Raw genomic sequence first — 14,087 nt, 5'->3', positions numbered from 1 at the left:
CTATTTTCTCTCCTAAGAAAGAGTCATTCAGACTAGCCTTTATCTCAGCTCCAACTCATTCCTTAATCCATCACAGTCTGACATCTCTCCCTACCAAGCTATTGAAACTACTCTTGTAAGGTTGACAAAAGCTAATTGCCAAATCCAGTGACCTATTCCTAGGCTTCACCCCACATGTCCTTTCTGCAAGATAAGACACTCCTGACTAATTCTGCATCTTTCTTAAAATCCTTCCTGTCAGGTCATGACATTTTCAGGATTTCCTTTCCCTTCCCTCCGCCTCTGATTCTCCATCTTCCTCCTCTCTCTTGTGCATTCAGGCCCTGCCCCCATTCTCATTCTCCCTCATATTTTCACTCTCATTCCTTGTGCTTCTTCTCTCTCTCCTTCCTTAGTCCTTTATTTGTCCAAACCCTTAGAAGTTGTTCTTCCTTAGGATTCATCTTTGGCCTTCTCTCCATATGATTTGCTTTTGTTAAGTCATCTAATCTCTGTCCAAATGAATTCCCCTTGATTAAAATTCCTCTGATATTTTTTCATCCAGAAAATAAAATTCAAAAGCCTTAGCATTGGGCCTTCACGATTGTGCACAAGCACCTCCCCAGAGGTATCTCCTACAGCAAGACTTTTTAACAGTTGTTAAATCTATGTGAAAGTATGTGTGGGCTTATCATACTAAGCTTTTCATTCTTTGGTATGTTGGTAATGCTCATAATAGAAGAAAAAGAGAAAATATATTAAAGTGACAAAGTGAACTTGATCTTTACCACTGCCCAGCAGTTTTACCTTGGAATAGTTAACATTCTGTCCTTGCTTTACTTCTCAATAAAAACTGTCATTAAAATTACCTCATAAAGAGGTGATGTAAAGATTAAATGAATTAGACAAGTTTCTGACTTCTAATAAGCTCCAAAGCTTATCAAACAGCTCGTGCTGAAGCCTGTTCTAGCGCTTAAATCCAAGAGTGATTCAAATCCTTTTCTGTGAGAGCTAATACGTTGTCACGATCACCCATTTACATCTCAGTTCAATTTTCTTTTCAAATAAACTAAGTCAGTGTTAGTTCAGTAAGAAAGAGGCTGATCATTTTTGATGGCAGTAGAGATGCAAAGAAATACTCCTGAACCTTGGGTTTCCCGTGGGACACCGGCCCTGGAAATGCCACTTCCAGATGCCAAAATACTCGGCCAAGTGATAATAAGAAGGCACACGGAGAGGAAGGTAAGAAAGCCCAGGCAGGAAGACACAGTTTTGACTAGAACTCACTCTCCCTCCTGTGTGGGGTGAAGCAGCCGACCCACAGAATCCCTATACATTTCCACAGAACTACTTGCTGCATTCACCCGTCACATGCTATGTGCGGATACGCTCCTGTCACTGCTTAAATCAATAACAGTTCTTGAACAGATATCAAACTTTCATTTTTGCAAGACTTTTTTTTTTTTTTTAACTATCTGTGGTAGCTTATACAACATTTTCTTTATAAATGGTTGAAGGGACTACCAAGAGGTGGCGGTGGGGGGAGGGGGGTCAACTATTACCTTTTAACACTTGAAACAGCCAAGAATTAAGTATTGCCATCTATTCCAATACAATACACACTATAAATCCGTAATCATTTGTTACAAAAAAAGCAAATGTTTCCAGTTTTAAAGAATCCAAGTAAATTCACGTTTCATTAAAGAAATTCTATTTCTTTATATAAAATATTTATATATATTTATTATATAATTATATATAAATATAAGTATTTTTATATAAACATAATTTGGATTATAATAATACTTAATTTTTTCTTAGATAAAACTTAGATTTCACAGCAATTTATCATCCAAGATGCTAAAAAATAAAATATCATTGATATTATAAGTACTTCCAAACAGAACAATAAGATCTAGAAACTAATTCCTAAATTAAGCTTTGTTATAATTTGTGACTACATAGGATTTGCACCTTCAAAAAACTGTAGGTATGTCAAGCAGATATTATAGTAATAAAGAAATAAGTTTTTTAAAATGGCTCATCATTACAATGAAAAAAATGAAAAAGAATTAGTGATTTCCTAGGATCGATAAAGTGAACAGATGAAGAATTGACCAGAATCGTGCAAAATATTATGAAAAGCGAAAAGGTTTTCTCTTAAAACCAAATATGTACTCTTAAAAAAAAGTCTAAATTTTGGACATTTACATGGGCTAAAACTAGAGACAAAAATCACGAGACTGGAGCTCCTCTAATCAAGTAACTGGTCAGTCTCAGAGAGACAATCATTCAGTTTCTGCCCTCATGTCATCAACCCTTTACTGAACACTGGCATAATGACTCAGTTCTGCCCAGCAGAAAGAACACGCACAGCCAGCGGACCCATCCTTAGTCATCGAAACTCTGGTCTTTCCTGCATCCACCTCCTTTTCCTGTTCTCTCTGGTCATATCCCTTAACCTTTACAACCCATTTGTTCACTTTTCACCTATTTCCTCAGCCTAGTTACTATATATTTGCTCTCCTGCCCTCTGGCTATGTCCTGTTTCCTCTACCACTTTTCAAAAATATCTGAATTCTATTCTCATCAGTTGAGCAAATGAGCCTATTATATATTACAGAGGCACAAGAACTGGAAGGTCTTTGTACTTGAGCTGTCACTGACAACCAGAACAGAGGTTCTCAACCTTTGCCACACACAGGAGTCACCAGAGAAACTGGGCATCCCAAGCCCACAACACAAGCCAGACCAATGAAACCAGAATCCATTTCAGGGCTAGGGGCTTCTTCAAAGATCCCCCAGGATATTCCAGTGTGACTCCAAGGACCACTGATCTAGACTAAATATTTACTGATATTGAAGAAACGTCTTTGCAGTATAAGTCAATATAAAATAAATGACAAAATTGTTTGGTGCTGAGTTAACGTGGTGTTGATAAATGAGATGAAGATTAGGCAGGAAGGCAGGACTTGAAGTTAAAGCAACAGGTCAGATAATTCAAAGTAAAATATTCTCTCGTTTGAAATAGCTATCTGTAGATTTGTTCTTGCATATTCAATCTAGCAAGAAAAGATATCTTAACGTCTGATGACTTATATGTGGGGGAGCATGAGGCTAAAAGCATTGTTTGATCTCCTTTCCTTCATATTTCAATTCATCTTGCATACACAGACACCCTCTTCATCTAATTAAAGTGATTAAACCAACGTATAACAGCAATTATTGAAATTGTGTGGTTATGCCCTATATAGCTACTAATTTGACCCAGTTACAAGTTCAAAGTAAAAATATTATTTAGTCTATAAAACAACAGACATCTAAAATTAAGATTTGGGGTGTTTCCTATAAAATATAACATAGATCATAAGTTAGTAGTTATATATGGAGCAAAAATATAATAAAGAAAAGATCTGGGTCATAAAAATGATTATGATCGTGGCCTTGACCTTACAAATGGCCTTACTAATGGTTAAAGTGATCACCTGCATGGTTAGACTGTCTGATTCCGCAGTAACAAAGTGGAGAAATATAAAAGAGCGGTATTGGCAGATGTGTTCCACAGTTCTGGACGGTGTCATGCACATACAATAGCACTTTATCAACAGCAAAATGGTATTTTAGTGGAAAGAATTATTAGATATTTGATTTTCTTTAAAAAAAACTATTTTGTAAGAGTCTATAGTGCATGACACCAAAATAAATAAGAACCTAAGAAATGCCTTTTTGTTGGTCTGCACATTATGTAATCTAAATTCTGTGTTATCAGACTGGTTACTGTTTGTGAGTCGTTCCTGCAAACAATGCAGAAAGCTTCAGGTGTCACAGCTGTCCTATATGCCTAACACTGGCAGGGTTAGCTCTTGGTCAGTGATTGTTAAATAAAAATAAGCAAGAGAATCTACATTAATAGGAGATTATCAAAATTAAAAAATAAGAATGCATATGTTCGTGGGAGTGTAAAGATTAGAGTTTGTGCTGACAGAACTAAAATACAGATGATGTAATGATTTCTATTAGAATCTAATCGCAAACCTGCTTTCACTGACCATCTATCTGTCTTAAGGTATACTAAGTAAATAAAGTTAGCAGTAACAAAAGTTCACCTGTTCACACATATATTTATATTTCCTAAGTATCACAATCTTTTATAATACACATTTTCAAGAATGCTTAGGAGCTAAAGATTGGCATATTTAACAGAAAATATTTTTGTAAAAAATCCAGCATGTTAATAATATCCATATATAATTTTGTATCTTAAATAGTGCATTTTTAATAATACTAACCAACTTGAAGTTTTTTACAGATCTGTCAGGTTGTTATTAAGTCTACATCAAAAACACTATTTTGAATAACAATGCAAACTACAGAGAATTACTGTCATAATTTTTGCTACCTGATTTATGTACTATAGCAGCTTGAATGCTGTAATATAAATGATACATGCAATGGTTTTTGTTCTTTATTTTTTCATAAATTACTTCCTAGATAAATATGCATATTTTCTTCAAAAAACTAAATCAGTTATTTCTCAGAATATTAGGAAATATTCTTGGATACAAATAAATTCTATTATATGTTACAATACAAAGGTTTGCTAAAGTAAATCTAAGCTATATTTGATCTCCAATTGCTTTGGACTCAAGACATTATGACTGTTTTCGCTCAATTTTAAGGTTTTGTTTTGCTTTGTTTTTCAGCATAATAGGCAAAAAAGCCTTTTTAAAAGGTTAAATAAAAATTAAATTTGATCTATTTTAATTTTATACATATACGCTATGTGGCATTTTTCTTAATGGAATGAAGAATATAAAAACTGGAAGTTAATAATACATGCTCTAACTTTTAAAACTTAGAAACTACAGCATTAATCTTTTGATTATATATGGATATAATAAAGTTAATCTATTTCTCCTAAAGTATGAATTCTAATAGTTTGTATAGCTAATATGATTAAAAATATTCTGTCTATAATTCTACAAATAAATTTATGAGCTATCAAAATTGGATCTTTTTCATGCATATATTACCAATCCCAGAAATATAATGCATTTACTTTTAATGTAGCCTAAGACTTTGTGGCTACCTTAAAATTTGGAAAATTTTGCATGGAATGTATATTTTGAACAAGGCCCCTGATTATAGTCCTCTTTTCATAATTATAAGTATGTTTGAAATCAGTTTGTTTAGAAAGAACTGAGACACATCCTTCAAATGTGTACAAGTAGCATGTTAAGCCATGTAACTTAGTTTGGTGTGGATGTGTTTGTGACTTTTGCATAATCATAAAGAAATTATATGTTAAACTAAGAAACTAAAGCTCTCAATTTGTGAGTTACTAGCCCAAAAACATGGACACCTTAAATTTGAAAGTGTAATTTTTGAAAACAGTTATTGTGGAATAAATACGTCAAATATACAAATCAACTGAAATCACACAACCAAGAAATAGCTACAAGACATCATGGGTAATAAATTCTGTGCCATGGCAATGAAAAACTCAAATATCTGAATTTACTTTTCCATGTGAGGAAGAAATCTTTCTAAAAAGGAATTAATATTTTTTATGATATGTTTTGGGTATACAGTAATGATGACTCTTTTATACAGAAACACAATTCAGAAGTAGTTTGCAACATGACAAATTAGTTTAATCTATGCTATACTTCAATAATTTAAATATCAAGTGGAGATTTATTTCAGGCAAGAAGAAAATACACATATATATTTAAAATCTGGGGATTTGAACAAAGATATTTTGACATGTTTATTTGAAAATATTCTGCATTCTATTGACAATGTAAACCACCTTTTAAATACTGAACCTATGCAAGTTGGAATTACTAGAAATTTCTATATAACTTTGCATTCAAGGAAGCAAGCAAATTGATATTACTACAAGGTACCACTTTTAAACCTAACTATGCTAAAGCCCTTGAACCCTTTTTATTAGTAGTGGAATTAGTGTTCTGACCTTTACAATTCTGAAGCAACATATCTTGTCAAAATAAACAACTGTGCAATAAATATGCCAGTCGTTCACCAACTTCAGCCATTAAGAATAACTTTGATTCCCAAGCATGAGTTATTGTGGTATGGTTAAGAAAAATAGGTAGAAAGTTAAGATCCCTTTATTTAGTGAAGTAGCATTTTAAATGAATGTTGTAAACTCAACATGACTATTAGCAAAGAAGATTGTTTCTGTTCTTTTAAAGAATGTTGACAAAGCAAGTTTACTTTGACTCTAGCTTAGTTGTCAAAAGCACAATCAATCAACCCAAAGTAAAATACAGCCCTTGAACCATGCTCATTTTGAACAGGTATCTCTTAGCCCAGTTCTCTTGTCAAAGTATCACAAAAGCCTTTGATCCATACTGCCCTTGATTACACTTCTCCAGTACAAAGTAAGTGAGGCAGAAGACAGTTGTTTGGTTCCTGCATGGGGCTGGGGGAGTAGTGAGAAGAAAGGAAGAGAATGTGGTGTATATGATTTTGAAAAGCAATACTATTTTGTTGTGTTGTTTAAGAGTTACCCTTGGAATGAAAGGCTTATTGAGATTCTGTCATCATATCTTTCCTACTAAAAGGTCACTGCAGTAGCTTCAACAGAGCTCTCACGCAAATCTCATTTCAGCACCACGGACAGGGACATGCCTACTACCATAACCCCCAATTACATGGACTATTTTTGGAGAAACTTGCATTCTCTTCTCCTTTGTCAATCAGCAAAGATTCTATACATTATTATATTCAACAGGAAGAGGCTGAATACAACATATATATTGAGGAGTTAAGTATTTTTCATTCACAGCATTGAGTACTTGCCATTTGGCCATTCTGAAGAACATCCTGAAAATTAAAGCTAATTACATAAGGTGTCTGGTATATAAGCTAACACTGATCATCTATCATCAGATACTCAATTAAAACTTGCTACTCATAGTAAGTCTCAAATCAATCATGATACAAATGTCTAAGAGAAAATGGGAAACTTTTGATGAATAAATATGCTTAGGTAGGCCTCCATACTTCACAAACAACCGGAAGTACCTCTGTAAAACAGGCAAAATGCTTTTTCGTTCTTCCTACATAACAACTACAAACACCGTCCACTGTCCCTCTGATCAACCAACTTAAAGATGTCACTGTGAGAGAGATAATGTATGCAGGTCCATAAGCCAAACTGTACATGCCTGTCACTGACTGGTTTTACCTGGGGTCATCAGGATGCAGTCTCACGTCTGTCTTCCTAGCAAGCTGCAGTCAAATCCCATTAAAAAGGGGGGAGGGTCAGAGTTCGTACCAACTGCATAGCCATAAGAGATAGTTAAAGCATCAGTTTCGTGGTCTCAGAGCACCAGGGTCTTCACTGTGCTTCCAGGGATTCCCAGAAGAAGGCACCAGTCCACAAGCAATCCTGGAACTGTTCCCAACTCAAGCAGCAAGTCAGGCCCTCATCACCACAAAAGCAACAACTGAAGTAACAAAACCAGCATTTAAAAAGGAAATAAATAAAAAGACTATTTTAAAACTCCAGAAGACATCTCAGCCAAACACACACAAGACAGAAAAGCTCAAGAAGTGGGGGAGGGTGGGGATCCCCTGTTCCTACCTTACAGTCCTCAGGACACGATTTCACCGAGTACTCCTCCGACTGTAAGTATTTATGGAGCACACTCTCAAACTCTTCGTATTTCTCCTGAGCGTGGTGGTCGTAGTCTTGGTAAGCCTCGACGCACTGCCTGCAAGTGGTCATCTCGCCGCCCTCCTCGAGCACCACATCCAGACTACAGTTCAAAGTGTTGGGACTGGACAACCCCGAGAACAACTCCCAAAGTGTGTAGGAATTACAAAACGAAAGGTAAAAATCCGACAAGTTCCAGAGCGGAGTTGGATGCGTCCCCCTCACCTGCTGCTCCTCCCCCGAGGCCGCCACCCCCCGACTCCAGTTCCTGGCGCACACGGCGTCCGCACTCTCCACCGTGAAGCACTGGCCCGAGGAGGCGCCTTGGGGGTAACACGTCTCCAGGCGCCACACGGGTTTGGCAGAGTTTCCTAGAAAAAGAGCCTTGCTCCGGTTGTTTTTGCCTCGGTTGCCCTTGCCGCCGCCGCCGTCTCCCGGGGAGGGGGGCAGGGTGGGGGACGAGGAGGCGGAGAGGAGTCTGTGTGCCTGGGCGGCGGGCGAGGGCTCCCCCATGCTCGCCAGGAGCGCGGGCCAGGAGGGCTCCTGCTGCCGCTGCCGCTGCTGCTGCTGCCGCCGCTGCTGCTGCTGCCGCTGCTGCTGCTGCTGCTGCTCCTTGTCCCGGGTCCGGGTCAGCTTGGCCTCGGCGCAGAACCACAAGTGATCAGAGAGCAGGACTGTGAAAAACAAGAGAGATGCCAGAGACAGTCGCCATTTCTGAGCCCTCTCTGAATCGATGAACGGTTTCTCGTTCTCCCGGGGTGCTGCCAACCAGATTTTTAAGCCGTCGTCATACTGCCGACACATCCAAGCACCCCTGGTCATATTTTGGGAACGCACAGCCCTGGCCGACTCCACCGTGAGGGCTCCTGTGCCGGTGTCACCACAATATGCATTGACTTAAAGGGTTTAATTTCCTTATCCCCTCCTCCCGGTTCTCTCTGTCTCTCTCTCCCTCTCTCCCTCTCTCCCTCTGTTCTCTCTCTTTTGACTACATAAATATTACCAGGCTTTGGAGGAAGATCTGACTTGCTCCCGACCTAATCATAAGCCGACCCCATCCTCTGTAGAGTGGAAAACAATAATGGAGAGAGAGAGAGGGAGAGAGAGAGAGAGAGGCAGTCGGAGGAGGCTGGGGCTGGTGGCCGGTGGTGAGCTGAGTGCAGGAGGTGATGGTGGTGGAGGTGGCGGGGTGGCTGGCGCTGCTCCTCTCACCCAGGCATTGTCACAGCGCGGGTCCCCATGGCCCAGCTGCGGACAGCCCGCTCTCCCCTGCCAGGGGCATGCCGCGTCTCCGCTGCCCACTGACGGCGACCAGAGCGCCTCCCCAGCTCCTCTCCTCCTCCTCCTCCTCCTCCTCTTCCTCCTCCTTCCTTTCCTTCTCCTTTCTCTCCTCCTCCGCCTGCTCCTACTTCTCGCTCGCTCTCCCCGAGTCCGGAGCCTGGGCAGCCGCCGCCGGCAGGGCTCTCCCTCCCCCCCACCCCCCACCCCGCGCTCTAACTGCTGCCGCCGCCGCCGCCGCCGCCGCTGCAGGTCTGCCCGCGGGCGCCGCCGCCGCCGCCGGGCTCCGACTGCTGACGCCGCCTCCCCCGGACCTCGGGGCCGAATCGCCTGGGCTGGGCCTCCCGAGAGCCACAGTCATCTTCAGTCCCCGGCTAAGTTGCCGCCATCTTCGTCCTGGAGAAACACTTTTTTGGGGGGGAGCACTGGCTTTTGCGTCATCTCCTCCCGCGCCGAGATCTCTCCATCCTGGCGCATTGGCACCGGGCTGGGCCCGGGCGCAGCAGGAGAGCGAGGACGCACGGGGGCCGGCGGGGTGGGGGCCAGCTGTGCCCGCGGGCCCCGCCTGGGCTTCTGGGCTCCGGGCGCCCTCCCCACCTTTCGGTTTTTCTTTCCTGTTACCACTGATAAAAGTCAGAATGCGGACCGCAGGGCTGAAGATGCTGGCTAATTTCTACAGCATCTCCGGCTCCCTCTCTGCCTCCGGAAAAAGTCCGAGCTGCAGACGGGCGGTTAGAGGTTTCTGCTGGGGCGAGGGTCTGGGCATTGCCTGCTTAACTAAGGAATGGTCGACTTCAGGTGAAAGCATGGGGACGGGAGAGTAAACACGAATCGGCTAGAGAAGGGAAGAGGTGACATCTGGTCTCAGCATGTGCCTAGGGATCCCTAGACAACTAGGGATCGACAGCGACCCGTGTGTTAAATTATTGTCAAGTGATTTTAGTGTTTGGAAAGGATGGCATGTGTGTCTGTGCGCATCTATAGTTGTACCTGTATATGTTACAGCGACGTATTTCACATTACAAAGTAAAAGATGAGACGCAACCTCACAGAGTGGGGCGGGGGGTACCTAAGAAGACCTAGGCTATGGGGGGGGGGGGGTCACCGTCTAGCCCTCTGCTCTGGGCTCTACGTCTTGATCTCGAACGCTTCTTCCTCCCATCTGGAGCATCCCAAACTCCCATGACCCCCACCCCTCCGTGGGCCTACGCCCCAGCCCCCACTGAGCTGGGCTCTGCTACCGCTAGGACTTCCCGCAGCAGCGGGCTAGCGGGCTACCGCGCTGCCCAGGAGGCAGCCGCTGCAGTCCGAGCCTCTGGTGCCCCTTAGCGTTGGCTCTCGGAGTTCCGAGAATGGAAAGCAACAGACGCGCCGGGAAAACATGGGGTCCCCTCCATTCCGACTCGTGCCGGTCGACGCTGTGAGCAAAGGTCCCATTTTCCCTGAGGACCCTGCCCAGTCCGCCGCTCCCTCCACCCGAGCGGCAGTAGCTGGAGGCTGCGCCGAGGCCAGCTCCCCGGTGCGCGCACCCGGAGCGCAGCCCTGTCTCCAGCTCTCTCTAGCTGTCTCGTAGGGTAGCGGTTGGCTCCACCCGGCCACTCACTGTGTCAGCCTCCCACCTCTGCTTTCTAATGACCCAAATACTCCGGTGCACATTCACATGGGCAATACTAGGGTGCCACCGTTCTAATTAAATACAGTGGGGAACCAAGAGGATGGATCATCAGCCAGTATCCCCTTTCCTTTCAGAGACGCTGTGAGTGCTGGGACACGGGAGAACCGGGTATCTTTTAAAATGGCAAGAAGGAAAACATACTGGGCAGGTTTCAATCAGTCAGCCCTTTCTGCAGCATAATACATGTTTACCAGATTTTACTCACGTAAATCCTAAGTTCCTAAAAACTATATGCACTGACCATCAAAGCTTGGTGCAGTTTGAGAGCTGGCTGATCTTTATGTGTCCTGTAATGTTTTTAAAAGACCATTCCTGTGGGTGTATCATTCTGACACCTTGGATTTCCACATGCTAATCTTTTTTAATTACATACGATATCTGAAACCAATTGATACATGTTTTATGGCAAGTTTATTCTTACCTCAAAGCATCTTTAAAGAAGCAAAAAATGAGGTTTTTATTGAAGATTAAGCATGAAATAAAACTTTTTTTCTGAGCTTTGTATCTGAACCCAGCTTAAGCTTTGGAGATAGTCTTTTAATTCTTCTCACTTTTGATAGCTTAAATTTCTCGGCATCGAATAAGATACTATTATCTCAACCAGTGATGTAGATAAAGAGATCCATGGAACAATCCCTTAAAATTTTAGAGAGCATTATTCTACCCTCTTAGCATGATTGCTCTTTTCTTAAACGTAAAATTCCAACCTTCTTAAACCAAATCAGATTTAAATACAACATAAAGTCTGCTTTTGGACATGAGTTTGGGGTCTGGCATTATCTATTGTATAAATAAATGTGGAAGATAATATCAGAAGTCTTCATTTCTGTTATTCCATAAAAGATTTTGCAGAACATGAAAGTAAACATTTCATATTCTAAATCCTGAGATGATCGCCTCTCTTTTTTGTTTTGAACCGGTTGGACTTTGTGACAAAATATAGATGAAATGCAATAATTCAAGGCCTTTCTTTTTATAAAGTCAAAGCCAGGATTTTTTGAAAACTTTGAATAATGTTAAAAGGAATTCTTCTTGATTATCTCTGTTATCTACCTATCTTTATCTCTATCTCTACATTTAGTAGTTTAAAGCCTGGGTGATGGGATTTAATTTCACTGCTTTCTCATATCTACCCTTTCATTTTTCTTCACTTTGTTTCTTCCTAATTTGACAGTTTTATATTTCTCTTGATCTCTCCTGTGCAAGATAGAAAGCTCAAAAAATGCTTGGCTAGGGAACCGCACAGAGTCCCTTAGCTAAAAACCTCACAAAGAAAGCTCAGAGGCAGACCAGACTGAGTTTCAAAACAGAAATATGCTATGAGGGCAACTGGCTTTTTCACATGAAAATGGAAAACCCATCAGTCCTTCTGGTACCCGGAAAGGAAAAAAAGGTGGTCAAAGTAGCTGTCTTAAGGGATCCAAAGCTGAAATTCCTGACCTCCAGCTATGCAGCACCCCACCACAGCCAACCCAGCACCCTATGCACCCCAAATGCCTCTAATCTTGCCATTTTCAACTTAGGTCACACATACTCTTGTCCACAGTAATTCAAAGCACATTGGTTGAATATGAAAAGAAAGACCTTACATTCCTCTTCCAGGAAAAAAAGGGGGGGGGCAAAATTTGTGCTGAAATGAACTATCTTATTTGTTCTTAAAAATACATATTGTCTTTCTTCTCTCAAATCCAGTATACTATAATTTTTTTACTCTCTCCCTTCCTCAACCCAACCAGTCCTTGTTTATTTTCAGCTTCAAATTTCACATACAAGCTTGGAGCTGGGATCTGGTGAGCGTTCCTGCTATCAAGAGACAGACTCATAAAAACCCCTAAGGGAGGTATTTTAAAGCTAAGGACCAACAGAGCTACTGAGATCAAATTATTTACAATTACGCTACACAGTGTGTCTCAGCATCACTTCTACGGATATGCAGGGTCAGAGCATTCTTGGGGGAGGGGTGGGCTGTCCTGTATTTTGTATAAGGTGCAGGAGGTTCCATAGCCTCTACTCACGAAACACCACCAGCACAGCACGCCCACCTCTCCCCAGTTCTGGCACCTAAAAATGTCTGCAAGCATTGCCAAATGCCTGGGAGCAAAATCGCCCCTGTTGAGAATCGCTGCTCTAGGAATGTACCAAAGTCATAGTCACTTAACTCATGTCTGTATGGGAGAAGCTCTGGTGTCAGAGATATAGCTATAATGTTTTCTTTATATTCAAGGAATTTACAGTCTCAAAATTCCTCACCTGGAATCATCACCTCATCATACACCTCATTACAGAATTATTTTCAACTAGCTAGACAATCTCTCAACCTCTCTGCCCAATACAAAGTTAAGGAGGTAATTGACAAATATCAGTTAAGTCTGATTAATGTCAGAATTTTTTTCATAATTCAGATAAAAATATTATTTATTAACCATATTATTTATTAATCAGGCAACTGTTCTTTATATATGGACTCTCTGCCACAGTATTTAAAAAATTAAACTTAATATATGTGTGTTCATATATATTATTATGCAGCTACTATATGCACATTATAGACAATTATAACAAGCAATTTTAGAAATCATAAGTAATCTCATCACCCATATACAGTCACTATTTCCATTTTGTAGTATTTGAAATTTATTTTATATCATAAATCCCATTTTAGGATATTTACTAAACCAGATTTTTGAGGATCAGAGTAAAAAATACCGTAGCATACATATCCACATTTATTAGATAATAATGCAAATTTCCTTTCAGTATTGCATTGTTAATTTTAATCAGAGACACATGAATTCTAATGGTGTCAGAATATTACCCTCTCTCTCTTTTCTCTAAGTATGTGATTAAATCAGAAAGAGGACTAGGAATGAGGAAATCAAAAAAATGAGCAATATATAAAATTAAAGGTCATTACTCCCAAACAAGGGGAAGCAGAGAAACCAGGCACTGTTGTTTGTATCTTGTTGTTATTCACAGCTAGTCAAATTATGCCTCACAAAGTATTTCAATGATGCTTAGTAGAAGTCTGATATACTAGACTCAAACAACAGAGACTATGGAGCCTGCTCTTTTATCTAATTTTCTTTTATAACTGGGACAGTAATACTTTCTTTCTATAATAGACTATAGGCAATTCTTTTTTTTTTTAAGTAATCTGGACCTTGCCTTCCTGTAATAGTTCCCATGAATTAAGATGTTTTAAAGTAAGACAGCTTCAAGGGTGCATGACCTCTGAAAGTCAAACCTTCACAACCAAACCCACCTCTGCTTGCTGTACGTTGGCTCTCTATAGGGAGACCGAGATGAAAGACCGTGTCTGACCTCATGAAGCTTAGTCAGAGAGTAGAGGAAATGACCAGCCCAGCAACCACAATACAATGGGGAACGCTTAAGGATTACCAGTTTGAGAGACTGGAGAGGAGGGGTGAACTCGCATCTGATTTTGAGAGGAATCAGGATCGGAAGGTA

At 40.9% G+C, this 14,087-nt stretch overlaps 1 protein-coding gene across 2 annotated transcripts in view; it reads right to left on the bottom strand.

The window, feature by feature from the left end:
* Positions 1–9,848, bottom strand: part of NALF1 (NALCN channel auxiliary factor 1) — a 610,310-nt gene extending 600,462 nt beyond the window's left edge. Inside the window, exon 1 of one of the 2 annotated variants that reach the window (XM_045081330.1) lies at positions 7,595–9,848. In XM_045081330.1, the coding sequence (XP_044937265.1) occupies positions 7,595–8,488 (894 nt within the window). In that variant the 5' untranslated portion in view covers positions 8,489–9,848. The remainder of the gene's footprint in view (positions 1–7,594) is intronic. The other variant, XM_045081331.1, reaches the window with a different exon arrangement.
* Positions 9,849–14,087: the final 4,239 nt, after the last annotated feature.

This window comes from Mustela putorius, unplaced genomic scaffold (assembly GCF_011764305.1).
Source record: "Mustela putorius furo isolate JIRA1106 unplaced genomic scaffold, ASM1176430v1.1 tig00000551_pilon_pilon_pilon, whole genome shotgun sequence".
Taxonomy (NCBI): Eukaryota; Metazoa; Chordata; class Mammalia; order Carnivora; family Mustelidae; genus Mustela; species Mustela putorius.
This window is presented reverse-complemented; position numbering and strand designations above follow the sequence as displayed.